Below are 26,129 nucleotides of genomic sequence, written 5' to 3' on the forward strand. Positions count from 1 at the left end.
GCTGTGCCAGAGGGAGTGTGGGGAAGCCCTTGAGTCCTGTCCCTTCCTCGCCTGCAGCCACAGTTACCTGCTCGGTAGTAGGTGTCCAGAGCCCAGTCTGGCCCATGCCTTCAGTGGAGAGGCGATGGGAGAAGTGGGGAAGGAGCTGTGAGGGAGTAGGGGCGAGGTGATGCTGGCTTGGACCAGGTGTGGGAGGTGCAGGGGGAGTGGGAAAGGGTCCAGAGGTGATGCATGGGGCAGTCACATGCCCCCCCCCCCCACCATCAAGAGTTATGAGTTGTCTCTGCTTCTCAGCCTATGAAGAACCAAGCTGGATTCAAATTCCTTCATGTCACAGCATACTGCCCTAGATGATACAGTAGTAACATGAGAATGTTGGTTATGATATTTCTTTTCTATTTGTTTTAATACTTATAATAGATACATACACACAATCAAACTACTGAAATATTTTTTTTTCCAGATCCAAACTCAGTTGTGGAATTGCTCAAGATCTAAGATCCATGAAAAGAACATTTTCTACATAACAGAGTGACCATTTTGATTTATTTGATTTTAAAATCAATGATTATGTGGCTGTTGTTGACTCATCTGCTGTGTTTCTTCACTGAAGTTTAAAGAACAGAGTGATCTTCCCCGTAATATTTTCGTAAACACTATGACTAACTGTAAAGGAAGATCTACCACTACCAAAATAAATGGTAATGGTAAAGCTTATGATGGAGAAAGTTTTGTAAATTGGACTATAAATCTAAATACAATTCAGTCTGACAAGTTTCTCAACCTGCTGTTGAGTATGGTTCCAATTGTTTACCACAAAAAGCAGGAAGAACGACATAAAAAAGTGAATGGTGTCTGGCAAGATGGATTACAACACACAGGACACAACTTTAATGTTAGATCGGATCAACACACGGAGTACCATCACTTCTCAGAACCAGCTTTTCATGGTAGTAATGGACACAGTCCATCTAGCTGTAGTCCAAAGTATGATGACTTTGCCAGTTATAATTATTGTGATGGGATGGACACGTCAGAAACAGATGCCATATTGCAGGATGACAACTTGTCTAGTGATGGTGATGAAGATGCCATTGTGGAAAGGAGCAGAAAGCAGCCAAAGGAGTCCAGTAGTATTATGGCATTACAGATTCTTGTACCATTTTTGTTAGCAGGATTTGGAACTGTTTCTGCTGGTATGGTTTTGGATATTGTGCAGGTTGGTATTCACTTTACATGTTTTTTGTTAGATAATCGAAGAAATTTTCCTAATGCATTCTAGTGTGGCAGTACATACTGCTTTATTTTGTAGTCACTGACATTCAGCCAATTCTGAGTAGGAAGAAAGTAATACACTGTTACAAATGTTTAACAGCTCTTGTGCTTTAATAGGAAGTGATAGAAACTTGAAATTTGCCAGGGGTATGCTCACTATGTCACAGCTGTCTAGTGACAACCTATTTTTTATTATTATTTTTATTTATTTGTATTGCAATAATGCCTATGAGTCCTAGTCGTGGGCCAGGATCTTATTATGCAAAGTGCTGTACAAATGCAGATATTGGTTGAATCATAAAGGTTTTAAAAATTACTTAATGCACTTGTGACAATCAGGGTCCAGACACTCCATGGGAAGAACAGGAGGTCTGAACCCAAAATAAGCAACTGAATCAATTGGTTGCATACAGTGTTGTGTGTACAAATATGTCAAGTCATGTCATAGTGTGTGGTGTTCTGAACTTGGTGGTCATTGTGAGATATGTATACACACTGTGCTTATTTATGTATATAGAAAATTGTGCTCATAATTTGCGCTGCAACATTCAACCTCACAACAAGGTGCTGGTCAACTAGGCAGGGAGGGGTTGCCTCCCTAACCAGAGGAGTCTATCTCAAAGCACATAACATTTTAAAACCCAGGAAAAGACAAATGATGGTCCATAGAATTTCTCCACTTTAAATAACCATGAGTAGATTGACTACAGGTCCAGTTTTGGTCAGGACTGTCCCTTTTTTAAGCCCTGTCCCGGCCGTCCTGACTTTTTTGGTAAAAGTGTGCATTTGTCCCATTTGCTCTTGCCAAAAAAGTTTGTCCCATTTTTTTGCTAAAAAAGTGGGATGTGTACCCTAAGTGGGGCACAGAGGAATGTGCATGTGGCAATACCAGCCTCCTTAAGGATTGAACTCACAACCCTGGGTTTAGCAGGCCAATGCTCAAACCATTGAGCTATCCTTCCCCCCTGTGAGATCCTGTGCAAATTTATGTGGCATATGATCTGTGAGGATATATATGGTATGTAGAGGTGAGTATTAAAGCCCTGCTTCATTTCATACAATCTATAAAGGTACATATGGAATGATACAGGGCTCGTTCCAGGACCCTGTAGAGCAATGGTTCTCAACCACGGGTACACAGAGGTCTTCCAGGGGGTACATCAACTAGGGTTACCATATTTCAGCAAGCAAAAAAGAGGATGGGAGGAGCCCCGCCCTAGCCCCGCCCCCGTCCTGCCCTAGCCCCACCCCTGCCCCTTCCACTCCCTCCCACTTCCCGCCCCCCTCAGAACCCACAACCCTCCCCCCGCTCCTTGTCCCCTGTCTGCCCCCTCCTGGGACCCCTGCCCCTAACTGCCCCCCAGGACTCCACCCCCTACCTAAGCCTCCCTGCCTCTTGTCCCCTGACTGCCCCCTCCTGAGACCCTCCCCCCATCCTAACTGGCCCCCTAGGATCCTACCCCCTACGACCCTACCCCCTATCTGTACCCTGACTGAACCAACCCTTATCCACACCCCCACCCCCAGACAGACCCCGGGACTCCCACACCCCATCCAACCACTCCCCACCCCCTGACAGCCCCCCCAGAACTCCCGACCCATCTAAACCCCTCTGCTCCCTGTCCCCTGACTGCTCCAATCCCTCTCCCCACTCCTGCCCCCTGACAGCCCCGCCCCCAGAACTCCCAACCCCACCCCCCCCCGCTCCTTGTCCCCTGACTGCCCCCTCCTGGGACCCCTGCTCCTAACTGCCCTCCAGGACCCCACCCCCTATTTATGTACAGGCGTGACTACCTGCCCTTTCCTGGTTATTATACGCGGCCAGTCCGCATCCACATCCAGTAATTAAAAAACAAAACAAAAAAAAAAAAAAAACAAAAAAAAACTAATAATTTAAATTGGAATTTCATCCATTAATAAGTATTTATTATATAATTAAAACCATTCTATTGAAGGACAGATATTAAATAACACTAAATAAATTAATGTTCAAAATAATATTAAAAATTTGAAAATTTAAAGCATGGAAACCAAAATAGCTAAAATTTAGTTTTGGCAAGATACACGGAATGGAAACTCCGGGATCTTTACCTGTCACTGAATATAGCCATCATACCAATAGTGGAATATAAAACAAGTCTACATATACTCTCCTTAAAATTTTTACTTCTGTCCATTCCCAATAATTGTAACAAATCATTATTACCTTCACTCCACTTGCCACTCGCCCCAAGCACAAAACCAAAGAAGTGAATATTTTTACCTCCCGTTAAGTTTTTAATTTCTTCCTCTAACTCAAGATAATAAGCCACCTTCTCACTGTGGGCTTGTTCCAAACTTCCGGCATTATCCTCCCATCGCACTGTAACATCAACCACCACTGCTGTATCTCCTTTTATAAATATAATATCCGGCTTTCTTAACTCACCCTTACTATTTCTCAAATGGGGCTCTATCATTGCCTTCCACCCTAATTTACCAACCTTATCTACAACTGCAGACACTACTCTATTATGCCTTTTTATCCTAGCATTCTTAGTCTTATAACATTGTCCTGAGATATGGGGAACAGTCTCCCGCACTTTACCGCACCATCTACAAAGAGCATTCACACCTCCTCTTCCTCTTGCTAATGTCTCCCTAGTAGGATAAATATTTGCCCTAAGCTGCAATGCTGCGATATACGCTGACGATTTAACTTTACTAGAGTTTCTAAAAATCGAATTACTAATTAAATCATTTTTAAAATATTTTATCCCTATTCCCTGACATCTCAGTTCCGACCATCTTAAAAATTCCTCTTCCCTCCATTTCTTGGGATGAGATGTTACTGCACTAAATGACAATATTTTATCTACAAGATTTTCTCCTGCATATAGATAAGATAGGTCCATCCAATCATCTCTCGAGACAATATGTCTCCTCCATTTACGAATTAACATATTTGGGATTTGCACACTAAACTTAGTGAGAGCTAAACCACCATCCCTACCTCTAGAATAAAATATCCCATCTGAGGTACACTGAGGTAAATGTAAAATCTCTTTAACTATTTTTCTAACTAACACATCAAGATCGTCTAAAAGATTAAAAGGGGGTTCTATTAAAAGAAGATTATAAAATAGCTTCGGTAAAATATATGTCTGTAAAATTAATATTTTTTGGGCCGGTTTTAATGGGGCCTTAATTAAATTCTCACTCCAATCTTTCAATTTTTCTTTAAGTACCGGTCCCCCTACACCTATCCAGGGATCTATTCTAGCCCCTACATATTTTTCAAAATCCCCTGGTTGAACATATTCAATCTCCTCTGACCCTATCTGCCAATTATCCTTAGGATTAACTACATAGGTTTTATGTTTAGTTAAAATATGAAAGCCTTTCGTTTTCTTCACATTAACAGAGAGATTAGTATTTTTACAAAACTCCTCTAAGATACCCAAATTTTTAATCATTCCTTTATATGAGCTACTTAAAATTGCCACATCATCGGCAAAAGCCAATGACGTGACACCATTACCCTTAACATAAAAACCACTTCCTTCTACTTCTAATCTAGTTAAAAGGGGATCCATAGCAATATTAAACAAAATTGGGGACAACGGGTCACCCTGCTTGACCCCCCTCCTAATTAAAATAGACTCAGTAACTTCATCACCCACCCATACCCTAGTTGTGCAATTATCATAAAGGTCCCTAATAATATCTATAAAATGTTCATCTATACCAAATCTTCTCAACCCGGCTATTATATGTCCATGTCCCACAGAATCAAAAGCTTTAGCCAGATCTACGAACACTATTGCAATTTCATTCCCATTTCGTTTAGCCCCTTTAATCAAATTATCTAATATAGCAATATTTTCCTCACACCCAGGGGCGGATATAAACCCTTTTTGTCTACTACATATCTTAACTGTTTCCACCAGTCTTTTTGCTAATATTTTGGTATAGATTCTAATCCAAACTGACCCAATTGTCAATGGTCTCCAAGATGTTAACTTCTTCATTTCCTCCTCATCTTGTGTCTTTGGTATTAAAATCGTTCTATTTTTCTTAAATTCATCTGGTACCTGTCTATTTAGAAACCATATATTAAAAATTTTTGTAAGTATTAAGGAGTCTAAATTAAAAATATCCCACAAATTGCTCACTTTTACTTTATCTGGGCCAGGAGCACTATCTTTTCTTATTTCTCTTAAAGCTATTCTAATCTCATCCACAGAGATCGGACTCATTAATATATCATTATCCGCATTCTCTGTGGATGATGGCCACCCTATCATATTACCATGTCCAATTGTTCCCAAAATATTCACATAGTATTCCTCAATTTCTTTCATAGGGATAGCACACTTAGCCTTATCTGGCTCTCCCATTATAATGCGAGTCAATCTTCTTCTATCCTTATCAAATAATTGTTGATAGAATTTATACTTAGCTTTCTTTGTAGCATATTTCCTAATTGCATTAAATTGCTTCCTTCTCCCCTCCTTTCTCATCTTCCCTTTTCCTTTATTCCTCAACTCTATTTGACTTTCATTTCTAGGGTCCTTTCCCTCTACTAATGAATAACATAATTTTCCCAACATTGCCCATCCGAGAGCTTTTGTTAAATCCTCCTTTAATAATCCTTCAATTTCCCCTAAACTATTTATTATTTCTCTTCCCTCCCTACTTTGTTTTCCCCGTTTACATATTTTCTCCACTAAATCCACTTCTGGATGTCCTTTTAGTGGGAAAATCCTCTCTCTTGGGGGCGGAATTTCTAATATATTTACTCTAATGTCCTCTACCTCAGTCACTTCCTCCCTATCTCCTGTTACCACTAACTTCTTCTTTGCTAATTCTCGTCTTTTATCTGATATTTGTTTATTCGTTTTAGTCCTCATCTCGCTCTCAATACATTTATTTATATTCCTTTTCCCAATATATTTCCTTTCCAACTGTATAAGCTGCGCAACCTCATCTTTGGTCCATATACGAGATCTAGTCGATCCCTCTTTGATCTTACTTTTAGCAGCCATATCTTCTTTTCTTTGCTCATTCCTCACAGCAGGGTGTCTATGTCTACAGTGTTGGCTCAATCCAGATCTAGTATGAAAACCAAGCCCACAGACCGAGCACGTATGGCTCTTCATTGGGGTATCCGCCTTCTTGGGTATGCACTTGGGGTAGTGGCAAGCTATATTATGATATTGAGAAGATTTTCCACATTTACTACATACAACTCGTATGGCTTTACTTTTATGAACCACATTAATGTGTTTGGCCCATTTACCAAATGTTGGTAATATCTGGGGACATATTGGACAATTAAAACTATCAACGGGATACTCTAAATAAAAAACCCCATCCTTCCACGAACTACTTTCTAATATATTTATATTACTACCAGTACTGTTAAGATCCTTATTACGATCCCTATTAAAATCAGTACTTGGTCTAAAACTATTTAATAAACTAGACCCATTAACTAAATGAGCATTAAGATATCCCGATTCGCTAACATATGGATCATCAAATGTACTTAAATACTTAAAATCTGGATTAAAACTTTCCATAGTTAAATCATTAAAAGTGTCCCTTGTAAAAACCATCGGTAAGATAGATAAAATCTCCTCACCATGATCATCACAAACAGTCTCCTCTACCTCCTCTCCATGCTCCGCTGGGAGGACTTGATTCTCACTCTCATGCTCATGAGACTTCATTATAGTCCACACCATTTTATCCATTGGTGCAGCGACCCTAATCACACCCCTAATATATTTAACACTGTCAGCCGGGGCATCAAAGCCAACAGCGGGGGCGTTATTAACCCGGTCCAGCGCCAATCCGGTATAAAAATAGAAATTACTTTTTTCCATAGCTAAAAGATTTACCCTTCTCAGGGGGAAACTAACCCTTTCCAGGGGGAAACTAACCCGTACCTGGGGGAAACTTACCCTTTCCAGGGGGAAACTAACCCGTGCCTGGGGGAGACTACCCTTACCAGGGGGAATCTAACCCTTACCAGGGGGAGTCAACCCGTACCTGCCTATTGTCCCCTAACTGCCCCCTCCTAAGACCCCCCCCACCCTAACTGCCCCCCAGGACCCTACCCCCTACCTGTACCCTGACTGCCCAAAACCTTATCCACCCCCTCCCCCCAGAAAGTCCCCCCCGAACTCCTGACCCCCCCCCCGTCTCTTGACTGCCCCCTCCAAAACCTCCCTGCCGCTTCTCCAACCCCCTGGTCCCCTTGTTGTTGGCCTTCGCCTAATGTCTCTGTGAACTTGCTCAGGAACAGCCTGAGCCGTTCGTCCCAGCACGGTGGGCAGCAGTGGAGGAGGAGCGGGGGAGGAGCTCCAGACTGCCGGAGGCGATCTGCGAATGCAGGTTGGGAGGGAGTGATCTCAGCTGCAGGGGAAGCGGAGGAGGGGCTCTCTCTAGCTGTCAGAGCCCCATGTAAGTGGCACCATCTGGCCGGCTGCCCTGTTAGCCGCACGCACTCTGCATGGGGGGGGGGGGGAAGTCCGGACATTTACAAATTCCCCCCGGACGCTATTTTTAGCTCAAAAAGCCGGACATGTCCGGGGGAATCCGGACGAATGGTAACCCTACATCAACTCATCTAAGTATTTGGCAAATTTTACAACAGGCTACACCAAAAGCACTAGCAAAGTCAGTACAAACTAGAATTTCATACAGCCAAAATGAGAAAGTAAGCAGTTTTTCAGTAATAGTTAAGGCTACGTTTTAGGCACGGGTATTTTTAGTAAAAGTTATGGACAGGTCACGGGCAGTAAACAAAAATTCACATATAAATTCTATATACCTGACTAAATCTTGGGTGCTCTGGGGCAGGGGGCGGCCCGGGGGATGCCATGGGTGCTCTGGGGCAGGGGGTGGCCCGGGGCACCACGGGTGCTCTGGGGCAGGAGGTGGCCCGGGGACGCCGCTGGTGCTCTGGGGCAGGGAACAGCCCATGGGCACTGCGGGTCTTGGGAGGAGCGGGAGTCGGGGTAGCCCGGGACCGCCGCAGCTGCTGGGATGGAGAGGCTGCGGTGCATGGCCCGGGACCCCCGCTGCTGCTGGGGGCGGGGTTTGGTGGGGAGGCAGGCTCCCTACCTGGCTCTGTGCAGCTCCCTGTAAGCGGCGACATGTTCCTTGGCTCGTAGGCAGAGGTGTGGCCAGGGGAGCTCTGCATGCTGCCATCACCCCAAGGCCAGCTCCACAGCTCTCATTGGCCAGGAACTGTGGCCAATGGGAATTGCAGGGGCGGCGCCTGTGGGCGGAGGCAGCACGCAGAGCTGCCTGGCCATACCTCCGCCTAGGAGCCAAGGGACATGTCGCCGCTTCCAGTGTGCCCCCTGAGGTAAGTGCTCACCAGAGCCCTCACCCCCTCCAGCACCCCAACCCCCGCTCCAGCCCTGAGCCCCCTCCCACACACAAACTCCTGCTGCTGCTGGGGCAGCGGGGTGTGATGGCCCGAGACTGCCCCAGCAGTGGCTGGTGTGACTGGCCCCCCTGGCTGCTGCAGAAGTCACGAAGGTCCCAGAAAGTCACGGAATCTGTGACTTATGTGACCTCTGTGAGAGACTCGCAGCTTTAGTAATAGTGGCTGTGACACTTGTGTATTGTTGTCTGATTTTGTAAGCAAGTAGTTTTTAAGTGAGGTGAAACTTGGGATACGCAAGACAAATCAGACTCCTGAAAGGGGTACAGGAGTCTGGAGAGGTTGAGAACCACTGCTTTAGAGTATTTGCAGTATGTGGAGGTGAGTGTATGGTTCTTAAGTAATCTATTATTGTGTGCCTCTATCAAAACTGCACACTAACTTTAATAGTATAGACAGGGCCAAAGATTACACCTCTAGTACTCTGCCCTGTGATGGAATTATGTCAGAATTCAGCAGGGCTAGATCCCACTGGTTTGAGGAAAGAGCCCCAACTGATGGTAGGTGTTCAGACTGAAATAGACTGTCTCTCAGTTTTGAAAGCTGAATTTCCACATAGCTTCAGGCTCCTAATCTGAAGTATTCTTGTAACTGATGATTACGGAAATAGATGAAGGTTGTTAGACTTGAACCTTAGTTTTGCACTTGAGTTGAAGATGTCATCAGCAGCACTTCAGTGGAATTATAGTCATGTGATTCACAGCTAACTGTTTATGCAATGTTTCTTTGTACAGTAATGTTTGAAAAAATTCACTGGAAGCTAAAACCTAAGAAAGGACTAGCTCAGTTCCTTGCCTTTTCCTCCTTCCTTGAGGGCTATTTTGTTTTATTTTCTGTCGAGTTGCTTAGTGGTAGAGTTTCAGAAATTCTGTATAAATAAAAACTTAACCTCTTCCCTCTCTTTGCAATTAGAGTTCACAGAAATCTGTTTTAACAGATATGAATCCACTGAATTCCTTACCTCCAAGGGAAAAATATAGGTTTATTTGTATTTGAAACTAAGTATTATTTGAGAATCCAGAAAGTGCACACAATGACAAACAAAAGAATACTCTGTTGTTCAGGGTCTCAAAAATTAGAGCAAATAAAACAGAATCAAAAGTTTAGTCAGGATGTAATTACACTAAAGAAAATGACTGTCTTGTAAACCAGTAAAAGGAAACCAAAACTGGTATGCAAATACTATTGCTTCCTTATAATGTGTCACTACAATATGTAGTTTAAACTCAGTCAAGTCGTTTTTTAAGTACTAGTACTTAAAATTTGACAGAGAACACATTTTCAAAGCAAAATTTAAACCAGAAAAAAAGACTAAATTTTCTTTAAACTCAGATTTCTACAATGCCTTCCTTAAGATTAAAACCCTGATCTTGTAAAGATTTAAGCATGTACATAACTCCATGCACATATGTAGTCTTAGTGTTGTCTAAACACAAAAGTAGCCTCCGTTTAATTAAAAAAATTTTTTAAATCCATTTAGTTAAATTGGTACAAAGCCCTCTATGGACACACATAAATCAGTTTACAACTGGTTTATGTTGATTTAGCTCAAATAAGTATATGAACTGGTTTAAATACATGGATTTAAAAACCAAATTTAGTTAAACTGGTACAACTTCCTTGTGCAGACAAGGCCCAAGAATACTCATTTGCATAAAATTATGCATACAGCTCAAGTCTTTGTCAGACTGGAATCTGAGTGACTTAAAAGGATGTCGTCAACTGAAAATTATGCTTCAGTCTGAATATTATACTTATTGTTATGAGCCATACCTAAGATTACTATAGTTGACAGAGATTAGAGGATAATTTTTTTTCAGTTGTATACTTGGTGCATTTGCTGGCACTTTCTGGTTCATTAGGTTCACAATTTCTCTTGCTTTGTGCTTTTACACAGCAACTGGGGAGAGATTTTTTTTTTTTTAAATAAGAACATATGATTGTAAAATTGATAGTGATACTCAAGGGCAGGTATGGTAACTGATACTACTTTTAACTCATTACAAAAAAATTGACTAGATTTCAGGTTGATAATATCCCTTTAATCCATTATTGTAGTAACTTCTATCCCAAGCTTTAATTTGCAGCCACTTTTTAAATAGAAATAGATTAAATCTCATATTAGTTTCTAATGGTACCTTTGACTCACCAGCAGTGTTATTGAAAATGCACCTGGAAATGACATACTATTAAAAAAACCCTCAAGATATATGCAAAAAGAATATAAAAATGAACACAAAGAACAGGACAGACAGAACATTCCAACTACCTCAGTTCAACCTTTATTTTTTTTTAAATGAGAGGACAATGCATCAATGCCAGCTGTATCGATTTAGGAGCTTAATGTAGTTTTTATAGGTAAGATGTATAAAATGATTATTTGAGTTTTTTCTCTCATGCTTTAACTGGCTCTGTTTTGCCAAGAAGTAACCTGAGTAAAGAATGTTATTTGTTCAACTCCCTTTCTGAGTAAGTGGCTTTTTTCTTAATACGGGCTGTCTTAGCTCTCAGGGCCTCGTTACATATCCACTGCTCGCTTAGGGTGAGATTTATGTGGCCCTTCCTTTTATATCCACAAAAGGTATTTTGCCCTAAAAGTTCAGGGAAGTAATTGTACCTCTCTATCTTTGTGATAAAAATACATACCTTTTCACATTTCCTGGGTCAAGATATTTAATTATAATAGTGTATTATTCTGTTAGCATTGTGTCAGCTTATATAATGGCAACAAAATGGTGAAAAACTAAACAGGTAATAGTGGTCAGATAAAAAAAATTAGTTTTAAAACTGTAATGTGACTTCAGACATGAGTATGTATTCCCTGTTGAAGTCAGTGAGAATTATACGTGTTAAAGTGATTGAGTAGGACAAATTCATTAGCACAGGGGTGGGCAAACTTTTTGGCCCGAGGGCCACATCTGGGTATGGAAATTGTATGGTGGACTATGAATGCTCACGAAATTGGGGGTTGGGGTGTGGGAGGGAGTGAGGGCTCCGGCTGGGGGTGTGGGCTCTGGGGTGGGGTTGGAGGTGCAGGAGGGTGCTCCAGGCTGGGACCAAGGGGTCCAGAGGGCAGGAGGGGGATCAGGGCTGGGGTAGGGGGTTGGGGTGTGGGAGGGGGTCAGGGGTACAGGCTCCAGGCGGTGCTTACCTCAAGCAGCTCCTGGAAGCCAGGCAGCTCGGCGCGCTGACCGGTCCACAGGCACCACCCCTGCAGCTCCTATTGGCCATGGTTCCCGGCCAATGGGAGCTACGGGGGCAGTGCTTGGGGTGGGGGCAGTGTGCGGAGCCCCTGGCTGCCCCTATGGATAGGAACTGGAGGGGGGACATGCTGCTGCTTCCGGGAGCCGAGCAGAGCCACAGCACGCACGGAGCGGGGCAAGCCCCTGACTGGAGCACCGGAGTGGGGCAAACCCCGGACCCCACTCCCCAGAGGAAGCTCGAGGGCCGGATTAAAATGTCCAAAGGGCCGGATGCGGCCCCCGGGCCGTAGTTTGCCCACCCCTGCATTAGCATCTCCTTTGGGTATATCTGTAAATCTTAACACTCATGAGTAAAGTTACTTAAATTGTTGAATGACCTCAGTTTATTTTATTTTGCACATCCTGTCATATCTTTAATTTGATGATCTCAAAAAGCTTTACAAACATTAATTCATCAACCCTCACAACACTCTTTAAAGGAGATTGATATTTTTCAGATGAGTTAAGTGACTTTCCCAACATTATACAATATGTCAGTGGCAGAGCCAGAAATAGAATGTAGGCTCCCAATCCCCTTCTGTAATCACTAGATACACTTCACTGAACGATCAGCTTTGCCTTTCCCCGACTATATTAAGGCAACTCAGAACTGATAAAGGGAGACAGACCTTGACTTTTTGTTTTATTATTTATTATTATTATTTTATATTTTATGTTGTTATTATTATTACTTCAATGCCTTTCATTAAAAGATCTTGATTGGCTTTCAGACACTAACTGAATTACCATTTGGCCAATGTAAGTTTTTACACCCTTAATCCTACAATAAGTGTGATGCATGCTTTAATGACAAGATGTAGCGAGGAACCCAGATTTGTCGCATCCAAAAGACAGCAGCAAAGAACCCTCAACATCATAAAAGAAAGCGTGTTCTGTACTCATTCAGAGAAAAGAGTATCATCACCTGAACGGCCAATACTTATCCTAAGTTTTTAGTAGAGGTCTCTTATCCCAAGTACTAACCTAGGAAAAATTTCCAAATGGCTGTTGACTTTCCATGAGACTTAGGTGCCTGTCATTTTTGAAAATGGGACTTAGATATTTTTGTAAACTTTACCCTGGTGTTCTGAAATCTGTTGAGATCAGAATACTATACCATCCTTAAAACAGTGTTGTAGAATGTGAAGGGATCCTTTTTTTAAAACAAAGGTTTTTTTTTTCTTTACCTGTATTTTAAATAGCATTGGGAAGTGTTCAGAAATGTTACTGAAGTTTTTATCTTGGTTCCTGCACTACTTGGTCTCAAAGGTAATTTGGAAATGACCTTGGCATCTAGACTATCAACTGCAGTAAGTAATCTTTTTTTTCTCTTCTCACATGTCTTTTTTCCCCTCTTCTCACATGTCTTGTAATATAAAAAGACAAAATTAATTTTCTGGAATAGAACCTGGCTTAGTTTATTTACGTGTTGCAGGAGGTCCCCATAGCAAGGACGGGAAAAAATATGTTACTCTTCCAAACTCCATCCACAAAATAATCTCTACCATGTGAGTCACCAAAATGAGAGACTGCTCACAGATTGAGTAGTGTTCCAGATATGATCATGCATGCTTTGTGCTCTACTGGGATCCTTGACCTTGGTTCCCTGTTGGTTGGGTTTGAATATGCCAATGGGTTCTCATAGGCTTCATGGGGGAGGAGGGGAAAATGTGTTGGTATCTCCTAAACACCACCCATTCGTGGTACCAAAACAAGACATCACTCAAAGTAAATTATGCAGATCTATGATCCTCTCTCTCTTCTTATGTGAAGAATGAAATAGTTAACAATGTCGACATTTAAAGTATCATTGGGCATCTGAATGATCACTTCACTGAGATGTATGGGACAGTTCACACCTCTAAGAGCAATTTGTTGCAGGCTCTCCATAGACTCACCAAGTCCTCTCTGCATTGGTTACACTCAGTTTATATTTTGGAAGCTTTCTTCACAACCATAACAGCTAGAGACTGACATTATAAAAAAATGAAAGCTAAGATTCTGGAGAACAAGATAGGAGCTTCAGAAAGGTACCTGAATGTTGTACCTTTGCATACTGACCCAATCCAAGCTCTGGCTGGCAGAGTATAGTCATTTAGGATACTGATTCAGAGAAGTGCTGAGAACCCAAAATTCAATTTGAAGTCAAATAAGGTGACTTAGGATATGTCTTCACAGAAAAAAAAACCAAAAACCCTCTGTGGCAGCGAGTCTCAGATCCTCAAAGTCTCAGGGCTCACACTGCAGGCTAAAAATAGCAGTCCAATCCAAGCCCAAATATCTGCACTGCTATTTTTAGCCCTATAGCAGGAGCCTGAGTCAGTTGACCTGGACTCCCCACCATGGGTCTTTTTTGCTGTGTAGATATACCCTTAGGCTCTTAATACTTTCTCTGGTTTACGTATGTAATGTTGGACTCGAGAGGTGGTGATGGAATCCTTCCACTACCTCTCGATAATTTGAAAACACACATAAAACCCCCAAACAGGCTGAAACAGGAGACTTTTTTTTAAGCATATTATTTCAAGTCCTCTCTAAAATCTGAGTAGATTTCACCTCCACTTCATCACTTGGCAGTATCCAGGCTAACTAGATCTAAGGCCATGTCTACACTAAAACTTTTGCTGGCATAGCTCTGTCAGTCGGGTGTGGATGAAGTGTGATTTGTGACTGACATAGCTATGCTGCCAGTAGCCCCTAGGGCAGGGGTCGGCAACGTTCAGCACGCGGCTCGCCAAGGTAAGCACCCTGATGGGCCGGGCCAGTTTATTTACCTGCTGACATGGCAGGTTCGGCCGATCGCGGCCCCCACTGGCCGCGGTTCGCCGTCCCGGGCCAATGGGGGCAGTGGGAAGCTGCGGCCAGCACATCCCTCGGCCCGCGCTGCTTCCCGCCGCCCCCATTGGCCCGGGACGGCGAACCGCGGCGAGTGGGGGCCGCGATCGGCCGAACCTGCCGCGTCAGCAGGTAAATAAACTGGCCCGGCCCACCAGGGTGCTTACCCTGGCGAGCCGCGTGCCGAACGTTGCCGACCCCTGCCCTAGGGTTTTGCCAGTGTAATTTATTCCATCAAACCACTCTCCTCCTCCTCTCCCCAAGTGAAATAAGCTGTATCAGTAAATGTTCAGTTTTGCTAGTATAAACTGTTCCCACACTAAGAACGCTTTTTCAGCATAGTGTACTGGTACAGCCATACCGGTAAAGTGTAAACCTGGACTAAATATAGCTAGGGTTCTGCATCAGAACAGACGATTCTAGGGAAAACACCTATATTAATTAAAACTGCTATAGGATGTTAATGTCCACTCAGGCAAACCTTGGTGTTTTTTAAGGATTCCTCCTACTAAGGAAGAAACTCCTCATGTTTTACCCATAACTCATTATACAGCTGGTTTAGCAGATGTATTTATTAAGAATGCCAGTAAGAAATAATTGAGAGCTCTACTTCTCTATAGGACTATTTATGACTTTTATTGAGTGTACTTTGAACACTAACATATTTACTTTATATTGTAGGTTGTGATAAAGTACCTTATAATTAACTTTCAGTGAGTTTAGCTGGGTGTTCCCTCTGACCTGCAACATTCCTCCTAAACCAAAAGCAGCAAGAGCAAAATAGAAAAGTAACAGCAGTAAGAACCAACTTAAAAACATTCAACTGGGAAAACCAGACAGCAGGGCTTTAATTAATTTATTTAGAAAGTGATATTTTATCCCATGGTATATAAATTAATGAACTTAAAAAAAAAGTTTAAGCAACATAGTATCTTTGCTAGAAAACATGACCGTCTGGCCAGTTTGCTCAAAAGCCTTTTAAAATGTCCTCAGACAGTGTTCAGTGATTGCATGAGTCTCCACATTTTGTGTTAGTTTTGCTCTCACCAAAAAAATAAATATTAAAGAAATATGAAATACATTGTGGAAGATCTTGTATGAAGGGATTTGTTGTTGTTTTTTTAAAAAGTTTCATTTGAAATATATTGGATATTCTCAAGTACCAGCCTCAGAACTGGATTGTGAAATTATTTACAATAATGTAGTTGCATTGGTGTAAATCCAGAACTGGGAGGCCAAATTCTGCTCTCAGTTATAGAACCTGATTTTGTAAACACTCGCACATGTATTTATATTCATTTAGGTAGTTCTGTTGAAGGGAAGTTGAAGGGAAGTTGCGTGCATAAATGTTTATATTATGAGGCCCATGGAGTGTAAGCTCTTAGGGGTATTTTAGACTGACTTTGTCCTTAAACATTAAACATTGACACAATTCTTTTTTCTGCCAACTGATCTGATAGCTGGTGTATTTGGGTGTGTTCGTGGAAATTAAGTAGCATTCACAATGCAATTGGCTAAAAAGTGTGTGAGAAACACTTAATTGGCAAGACTTTTTGTTCATCAAACCCCATCAGTTTAGGGTAGTTTTGTAGATGCTATTTTAACTGAACAGCAGCCGCATCACTATATAAAGATGGCTAATTTTTAATTCTTTTAAAATAGCTGAATTTAAGCATTAATCCTCCTGAAAAACTTTTCAAGTAAAATATTGTTCATGTCTTATCAATATCTTATTAGCAGTTGTGTTCAGTGAAATTATGCAGGCATGTTATTGACTTGTATTAATCTAAAGAATGGGTACTACAGCAACCTTTTTCTAGTATGACAACTGAATGATCATACACATCTTATGATAGAGGAGATATGATAGAGGTCTATAAAATCATGACTGGTGTGGAGAAAGTAAATAAGAGTTATTTACAGTAACTTCTCATAACACACGAACTAGGGGTCCCAAATGAAATTAATAGGCAGCAGGTTTAAAACAGACAAAAGGAAGTATTTCTTCATACAACGCACAGTCAACCTGTGGAACTCCTTGCCAGAGCATGTTGTAAAGGCCAAGACTATAACAGGGTTCAAAAAAGAACTAGATAAGTTCATAGTGGATAGGTCCATCAATGCCTACTAGCCAGAATGGGCAGGGATGGTGTCCCTAGCCTCTGTTTCCCAGAAGCTGGGAATGAGTGACAGGGGATGGATCACTTGATGATTATCTGTTCTGTTAATTCCCTCTGGGGCACCTGGCACTGGCCACTGTCAGAAGACAGGATACTGAGCTAGATGGACCTTTGGTCTGACCCAGTATGGCTGTTCTTACCTTTACTTTACTACTAAACCTTAAAGTTAATAAATGGTACCATAAATTTAAATTTAAATGTCTAAAATCCACTTTTCTTATTTTGAAAGGTAAATGTTGGGAAAATGGATTCTCCCATTGAGAAGTGGAACCTAATAATTGGCAATTTGGCCTTAAAACAGGTAAGTACAACTTACTCATTTAGGCATACTCTCACAAGAACAGTTACTTAAAGTGCCCAGCACAATTTTTGATGCCGACAAGAGAAAAAGAGTTAAAGGATACAACACTGCAACACTCAATCAGTTCAGAGTTAACTTACTTCACTTTAATTTCTAATTTCTAATGGTAGTATATAGTCAGTTTCTAAAGTAACACAGACTTGCAGCAGAAATAGAGCGGTTTTATCAGTAAAAGGTATAGTACAGGTAACATCCATGTACATTTTCCCATCCTGCCTTGTCAAATATATCTCATCTCTTTTTTTGAAAGAGACTATTTCTAGGGATGATTAAAAAATAGTTCCATCGCCAGTAACAGGGGCGGCTCTAGGCACCAGCTAAACAAGCTGGTGCCTAGGGCGGCAAAATGTATGGGGCGGCAAAATGCTGAGCTACCGGCTCCCGCCTGGGGGGGAAGTGGCCGCTGCACGCAGGAGAGCGGCGCGAACAAGCCGAGGAGCGGCCCGTCCTCTGAAGCCGGAGCAGGGCCGTGCTACCGGTGCCTGCCTGAGGGGGGGGGGGTGGCCGCTTCCCGCTGCCCGTGGGAGAGCAGCGTGAACAAGCCGAGGAGCGGCCCGTCCTCTGAAGCCGGGGCGGGGCCGTGCTACCGGCGCCTGCCTGAGGGGAGGGGGATGGCCGCTTCCCGCTGCCCGCAGGAGAGTGGCGTGAACAAGCCGAAGAGCGGCCTGTCCTCTGCAGCCGGGGCAGGGCCGCGCTACCGGCTCCGCCTGGGGGGTGGGTGCTGACAGCGGGAGAGCGGCGGGAGCCAGTAGCGCGGCCCTGCCCCGGCTTCAGAGGACGGGCCGCTCCTCGGCTTGTTCACGCCGCTCTCCTGCAGGCAGCGGGAAGCGGCCACCCCCCCCCAGGCGGGAGCCGGTAGCGCAGCCCTGCTCCGGCTGCAGAGGACGGGGGAACATGGCGCCCGGGCGGTCTGCTCCTCCTCGGCTTGTCCCCGCCTCTGCCTCCTCCTCCTCCTCTCTGCGCCGCCTCCTGCCAGGGGAGGGGAGAGGGGAGCGGAGCGGCAGCCCGGGCTGAGCCCAGCTCATGCCAGGGCCAAGGCGAAGCCCAAGGATGAGCAGGGCTGGGATCCAGCAGCAGCCCCAACCCCTGGCCCTGGGAGCGGCGGTGACCAGAGATGACTCCACCTCAGGCCAGATCTGCAGCAAGGTAAGAGTCGGGCCAGGCGGGAGGGTCCCCAGGACCCCTGGGGAGCTTCTGCCTGCTGGAGCCCCAGAGGCTGCTGCCTCCCTCCCCAGCCCCTCACAGCACTCCAGTGCCTGGAGTCTCCTTCTGCCTCCCCTCCTGCAGGGGGCGAGCGACCTGGCAGAGAAGAGCAGCATCTGCCCAGCAAGCCCAGCACCTCTTCCTTGGTTCCTCCAGCCCCAGAGCTCTCTCCATTGCATGCCCCTCGGGCTCCCAGCAGGGTGGCCTCAGGGTGCCGGTGCCTGGAGTCTCCTTCTGCCTCCCCCCCTGCAGGGGGCAAGTGACCTGGCAGAGAGGGGCAGCATCTGTCCAGCAAGCCCAGCACCTCTTCCTTGGCTCCTCCAGCCACAGAGCTCTCTCCATTGCATGCCCCTCGGGCTCCCAGCTGGGCGGCCTCAGCGCTGGGAAAACGCCAGCAGGGCTGGGTCCAGTGTGTATCCGAGCTCGTGGGGAGCTCTCTCGCCCCAATGACTAGCGCCTTATCTACGGCAAGTACAGTAGTGCAATAGGAGTGTGACGTGAAAAATATCATGTCATGTTGTGACACGGTCACTCAAATCACAATTACGTGTGTGTACTGTGCTGCCCTGTCGGCGCCATTCGCGCTAATTTCCGTTTCGTGTTGGTGCCAGTGGTTATAGGGCTAAAATGCCGGGACAAAAACGAAAATGACTTTCTGGTGCTGCTTACCGGCAACAAAGAGAGAAACGGCAAAAAGAATTAGAAAAACTATCTCGTACTTCAAAAAAGTATTTTAAAAAAGTCGACAATCAAGGAGAAAGCTCTAAGCAATGCATTGAAGGTGATTATTCATCAACTGATGAAGACCGATCGAACCAAAGATTACCTTTATCAACTGATAAAGATGAACAACAATCTGACCAAAGATTATCTTCAGTAACTGATAAAGACGAACAATCACAATCCATCCAAAGATTTACTACTTCAGCTGAAGAGTCCAGAAATGAAGAACTGTTATCCAAATCTAAAACTGAAGAACAATTATTGGAAGGTGGAGAGACTGACATAGGATCGGATCCAAGTACATGGCCGACAATAATTACTGATACAATGCGAATTATTATTGTGAAAAGTCCTTCAAAACTAGATCCTACATTTGAATATCCATTTAATGAGTCAAATCGTCGATTTATGCCATCCAGTATGAAGAAAAAAATGAAAAATGGGGAACAAATTAATAGATCGTGGTTAGTGTATTCACAGACCAAAGATGTAGTTTTTTGTTTTTGCTGCAAACTGTTCTGTAACTCAGACATTTTTCTGGCAACTGCAGGTTTTAATGACTGGCGAAATTTGCAACAGCATTTGAAAGAACATGAAACATCAAAAAATCATTTACGCTCATTGACAAATTGGATTGAGCTGTCAAACAGATTACGTACCGGTACAACAATCGATGCGGTACAGCAACGTCAACTAAATTCAGAAATTCTACGTTGGCAAGCAATGTTGGAACGTTTACTGGCAATCATTAATTTCCTAGCCGAACAGTGCCTCGCATTCCGTGGAGCCTCGGATATTTTATATGAGAATAACAATGGAAATTTCTTAAAATTGGTTGAGTTATTGGCAAAATTTGATAATGTTATGGCTGAGCATGTACGAAGAGTGAAAGATGGAGAGATTCACACCCATTATTTGGGTAAAAATACACAAAATGAGATAATAGAATTAATTTCTAATGGAGTGCGTAATGAAATTTTATCGAATTTGAAACATGCCAAATATTACTCAATTATAGTTGATTGTACTCAAGATCTGAGCAAAACCGAACAAATGTCAATAGTTTTACGATTTCTGAAAATTGATGAAAATGCAGAAGTGAAAATTTGTGAACACTTTCTAGAATTTATACCAGTGAATGAAACTACTGGGAAAGCCCTCACAGATGTAATTCTACAGAGATTGGAACACTATGGAATACCTTTAGAAAATATGCGCGGCCAAGGGTACGATAACGGCTCAAACATGCGAGGACGACATGCAGGTGTACAGCAAAGAATATTGAATTTAAACAATCGAGCTTTTTTCATTCCTTGCCATGTGCATTCGGTCAATCTGGTTGTCAGTGATGCCGCCAAATCATCTAAAGATGCTGTTTCATATTTTACCACAGTGCAAGCAATTTACAACTTTTTTAGTGCTTCCACACACCGTTGGGCAGTCTTGAAGAAGCATCTTGAACAAAAACTCACACTTAAACCTCTGAGTCAAACTAGATGGGAAAGCAGGATAGAAGCTATTAGACCATTCCGATATTCATCAGGAGAGATTTACGATGCACTATTCAAAATAAGCCAGGACTTGTCATATGATCCTTCATTTCGACATGAAGCTGAAACATTGGCTCAGAAAATGATGCAGTTTCAATTTTCATGTTGCACGGTTATTTGGCACAATATTCTAAATCAAATTAATTTGACCAGCAAAGTTGTGCAGAACATAACCATAGACATATCCGAGGCAAAGATGATTTTGAATAAAACGCTGGAATATTTAAAAAAATACCATTCACATGAAGGATTTGAAGAAACTGTCAAAGAAGCAACAACAATAGCAGAGGATCTTGATTTTGAACCAACGTTTGCACCTCAAAAATTCATTCGTCCTCGGAAAAAAACAAGACAGTTTTGTTATGAGGCTCATGATGATCCTATTCTCGATCCAAACGAAAGGTTTAAAGTTGAATATTTCTATTGTATTTTGGATGTAGCTATAACTTCCATTGAAGAAAGATTTTGTCAGTTGCATGGTCATTGTGAAACTTTCGAAATTTTATATGATATTGGAAATATTAAAAATCAGTTTTCCAAAGAAGACCTCATGAAGCAGTGCCAAGACCTACATTTAGCGCTCAGTACTGATAACACTGCTGACATTGATGCAGTAGAATTGTATGATGAATTAATAGCTTTATCTGAGCTAATAAGTCCTAAAACTTCTCCTCTAAAAGTATTAGAATTTATAGCAAGAAATGATTTTTTCACTCCAAACACTGCTATAGCATTACGCATTCTTTTAACATTACCAGTATCAGTGGCTTCTGGTGAGCGCAATTTCTCAAAACTGAAATTACTAAAAAATTATTTGAGGTCCACCATGTCTCAAAATCGTATGTCAGGACTGGCATTAATTTCAATTGAAAGTACTATTGCAAAAAATTTAGATTTCACTGACTTATTAAAAGACTACGCAAGTATAAAAATCAGAAAAATTCAGTTCATATAAATTCTTTTAATTTATGAGAAACTGGAAGACACTAAAGTTTTTCATTACGGTGTACAGTTGAACTCAAATTGTTTGTAACTGTGTTTTTGTTAAAATTAAATGACTACACAAGTATAAAAACCAGAAAAATTCAGTTCATATAAATTCTTTTAATTTATGAGAAACTGGAAGACACTAAAGTTTTTCATTACGGTGTATAGTTGAACTCAAATTGTTTGTTATTGTGTTTTTGTTAAAATTAAATGTTAAAATTACACTAGTAGGAAATTGTTTTATTTCACGAACTACAAATTCTCTGTTTTCATTTTTTTTTAAATTTTAAACAGTCAAAACAAAACTGCAAAGTGCAAACATGTGTAAAAGCCAAAAAAAAAAAGCGCGGGGGGGGGGGGGGGGGGGGCAGCCAAAATTTTTTTTGCTTGGGGCAGCAAAAAACCTAGAGCCGGCCCTGGCCAGTAAAGTCCATTTAATCTTGACCTCTCAAATGCTTTCTATACTGTACTTTCACAGGTTATAATATTTAAATAACTGTGAAGTGGCTGTTAGACAATAAATAGTATTAATGTTACTATAACATTTGAGAAAATGACTGCCTTTAAATCCAAAACAGCTGCTCCTTAACTAGATTTTGAATACCTGCTTCATATTTATACATTATAGTTAAATACATACAGTGCTAAGAAGGTGTATAAAATACCCATGTTTTGACTCATTTATTTAAGTATTAGATGTAGTCTCCCATTTGCCTTCAGATATAGCTTTGTTGTGTATGTCTTTTTAGGCTCCTGAGAATCCCCCAATTTTTTTTTGTTATTACTAGGGCTGTCGATTAATCGCAGTTAACTTACGCGATTAACTCAAAAAAGTTAATCACGATTAAAAAAATTAATTGCACTTCATCGCAGTTTTAATCACATTGTTAAACAATAGAATACTTATTGAAATGTATTAAATATTTTTGGATGTTTTTCTACATATTTAAATATATTTATTTCAATTACAACACGGTATACAGAGTTGACAGTGCTCACTTTATATTATTATTATTTATTACAAATATTTGTACTGTAAAAATGGCAAACAAAAGAAATCGTATTTTTCAATTCACCTCATACACGTACTGTAGTGCAATCTCTTTATCGTGTAAGTGCAACTTACAAATGTAGACTTTTTTGTTACATAACTGCACTGAAAAACAAAACAATGTAAAACTTTAGCGCCTACAAGTCCACTCAGTCCTACTTCTTATTCAGCCAATCGTTCAGACAAACAAGTCTGTTTACATTTATGGGAGATAATGCTTCCTGTTTCTTATTTACAATGTCACCTGAAAGTGAGAAGAGGCGTTCGCATGGCACTTTCGTATCCGGCACTGCAAAATATTTTCATGCCAGCTATGCTAAACATTCGTATACCCCTTCATGCTTTGGCCACCGTTCCAGAGGACATGCTTCCTGATGATGCTCGTTAAAAAAATAATGCATTAATTAAATTTGTGACTGAACAATTTGAGGGAGAATTGTATGTCTCCTAACCCGCATTCTGCCATATATTTCATGTTATAGCAGTCTCGGATGATGACCCAGCACATGTTGTTCGTTTTAAGAATATTTTCACTGCAGATTTCACAAAACACAAAGAAGTTACCAATGTGAGATTTCTAAAGATAGCTACATCACTCAACCCATGGTTTAAGAATCTGAAGCGCCTTCCAAAATCTGAGAGGGACTAGGTGTAGAGCATGCTTTCAAAAGTCTTAAAAGAGCAACACTCCAATGTGGAAACCGCACCCGAACTACCAAAAAAGAAAATCAACCTTCTGCTGGTGGAATCTGACTCAGATGATGAAAATGAACTTGCTTCGATCTGCACTGCTTTGGATGGTTATCGACCAGAACCCATTATCAGCGTGGATGCGTGTCCTTTGGAATGGTGATTGAAGCATGAAGGAACATATGAATCTTTAGTGCATATCACACATAAAAATTTTGCGACGCCAGCTACAACAGTGCCATATGAATGCCTGTTCTCACTTCAGGTGATATTGTGAACAAGAAGTGGGCAGTATTATCTCCTGCAAATGTAAACAAACTTGTTTGTCTGAGTGACTGGCTGAACAAGAAGTAGGACTGAGTGGACTTGTAGGCTCTAAAATTTTACATTGTTTTATTTTTGAATGCAGTTTTTTTGTACATAATTCTACATTTGTAAATTCAACTTTCATGATAAAGAGATTGCACTACAGTACTTTTATTAGGTGAATTGAAAAATACTATTTCTTTTGTTTCTTTTTTACAGTGCAAATATTTGTAATAATAACACTGCTCTACAGCCAAAATGCTTCTGAAATAAATGTAGTCAAACTTTACTAATTCTGGGTCACTGAGAACGAAAATGATGCTTAAAATTGTTGATTGGCTCTAGTTTTCAAGATATGCTATTGGGTCAGTATATACGACCCTTGACTTGGGAATGGCGGAGGATAAGTGAGTTATAAAGGGAAGGGATCTCAATTTAAATCAGAAATGACTAAAATACATCTTTGACTGGATCTATGACTGGGACAGTACTTGCTTTTTAGGCAAAACAATGAATGATGCAATCTGAAGCTGGTATTGCGTCATACATGATATGAATTGCATCATGTTATTCCTAGAAGTCATGGATGATGCAATCATAACGAAGCTTACATCACTCTGCTGAACAAATTGCCCTATATCAGCTCTAGAAATCATACAGTGTCGTGCTCTCTTTTTTGTCAGTGTTTGATTTTGCAAAGGGACACGTTTCTGTTTAGCCAAAGTGAGCAGAGATGCCTCGTACTTGTGTGAACAGTGCAGATAACTTCTGCTATGTTTGTGGTGAAGTGACTTTTGCATCACAAAAGCGCAGTATAACCACTATGGTTAAGAAAGCCTATCACCTTTATTTTGGCTGCAAAATTGGAGATCAGGACAAGAGATGGGCCCCACACATATGCTGCAACACTTGTGCAACAAATCTTCGCCAGTGGTTGAACAGGAAAAGGAAATCTATGCCTTTTGCAGTGCCAATGATTTGGAGAGAGCCAACAGATCATACCAGCAATTGTTACTTCTGCATGGTGCCTCCAGTTGGGAAAGGTGTGTCAAAGAAGAAAAAGCGGACTGTGCATTATCCAAACATTCCATCAGCTATACGCCCAGTACCCCACGGAGAAGGACTCACTTGAGTCAGACGAGGAAGAGGATGAAACTTCTGGTCCTGAACCATCAATGTCACAGGACCCACATTTTCTCCCATCCTCCTCCTCTGAACCACACCTCATAACACAAGGTGAACTGAATGACCTTGTCAGGGATTTGGAACTACCCAAAAGTAAGGCAGAGCTGTTGGGCTCCAGACTACAGCAGTGGAATCTCCTGGCAGGTGATGTTAGGGTTTCCATGTTCCGTGACCGTCAAAAGGATCTTGTCCCATTCTTCTTCATGGAAGGTGATCTTGTAGCCTGCAACAACATCAATGCTGTGATGGCAGCCCTCAACATCGTTCACGATCCAGATGAGTGGAGACTGTTTATTGATTCATCGAAGACGAGTCTTAAAGCTGTTTTACTGCGTAATGGCAATGTTTTGCCATCAATTCCAGTTGGTCATGCAGTCCATATGAAGGAAACCTATGACAACATGAAACAACTTTTGAGGTGCATAAACTATGACCAACATCAGTGGCAGCTTTGTGGCGATTTGAAGGTTGTTGCTCTCTTGCTTGGTCTGCAGACTGGATACACAAAGTACTGCTGTTTTCTCTGCGAATGGGATAGTCGTGCAAGAGATTCCCACTACATCAAGAAAGATTGGCCACTCCGACAGTCACTGGAGCCTGGGAGGAAAAGTGTTCAGCATCCACCACTTGTTGAATCAAGGAAGATTTTGTTACCACCCTTACACATCAAGCTGGGTCTGATGAAGAACTTTGTCAAGGCCATTGACAAAACACAAGCAGCTTTCAAGTACCTCCATGGAAAATTTCCAAGGTTAAGTGAAGCTAAGATAAAGGAAGGTGTCTTTGTTGGTCCTCAGATTCGTTAACTTCTTCGAGATGATGCATTTGACCATGCACTGCGTGGCAAGGAAAAGACGGCATGGAAAGCCTTCCAGTTAGTGGCAATAAATTTTCTCGGAAACAACAAGGCAGACAACTACAGGTTGTTGGTGGAAAACCTCCTCAAGGCGTACAAAAGCCTTGGTTGTAACATGTCACTAAAGATACATTTTTTGCACTCTCATCTAGATTTTTTTCCACCGAACTGCGGAGCAGTGAGCGACGAGCACGGCGAGCGATTTCACCAGGACATTGCAACAATGGAGAAACGCTATCAGGGC

General features: G+C 42.0%; 1 protein-coding gene across 1 annotated transcript in view; it reads left to right on the forward strand.

The window, feature by feature from the left end:
• The first annotated feature begins 658 nt into the window (after nucleotides 1-658).
• The window catches only part of SLC41A2 (solute carrier family 41 member 2), a 78,257-nt gene continuing 52,786 nt past the window's right edge, over nucleotides 659-26,129 (forward strand). Inside the window, exons 1-3 of the mRNA XM_065420067.1 lie at nucleotides 659-1,219; nucleotides 13,161-13,268; nucleotides 17,203-17,274. Coding sequence (XP_065276139.1) covers nucleotides 659-1,219; nucleotides 13,161-13,268; nucleotides 17,203-17,274 — 741 coding nt within the window. The remainder of the gene's footprint in view (nucleotides 1,220-13,160; nucleotides 13,269-17,202; nucleotides 17,275-26,129) is intronic.

The sequence above is a fragment of the Emys orbicularis genome, chromosome 1 (assembly GCF_028017835.1).
Source record: "Emys orbicularis isolate rEmyOrb1 chromosome 1, rEmyOrb1.hap1, whole genome shotgun sequence".
In the NCBI taxonomy this organism is placed as follows: domain Eukaryota; kingdom Metazoa; phylum Chordata; order Testudines; family Emydidae; genus Emys; species Emys orbicularis.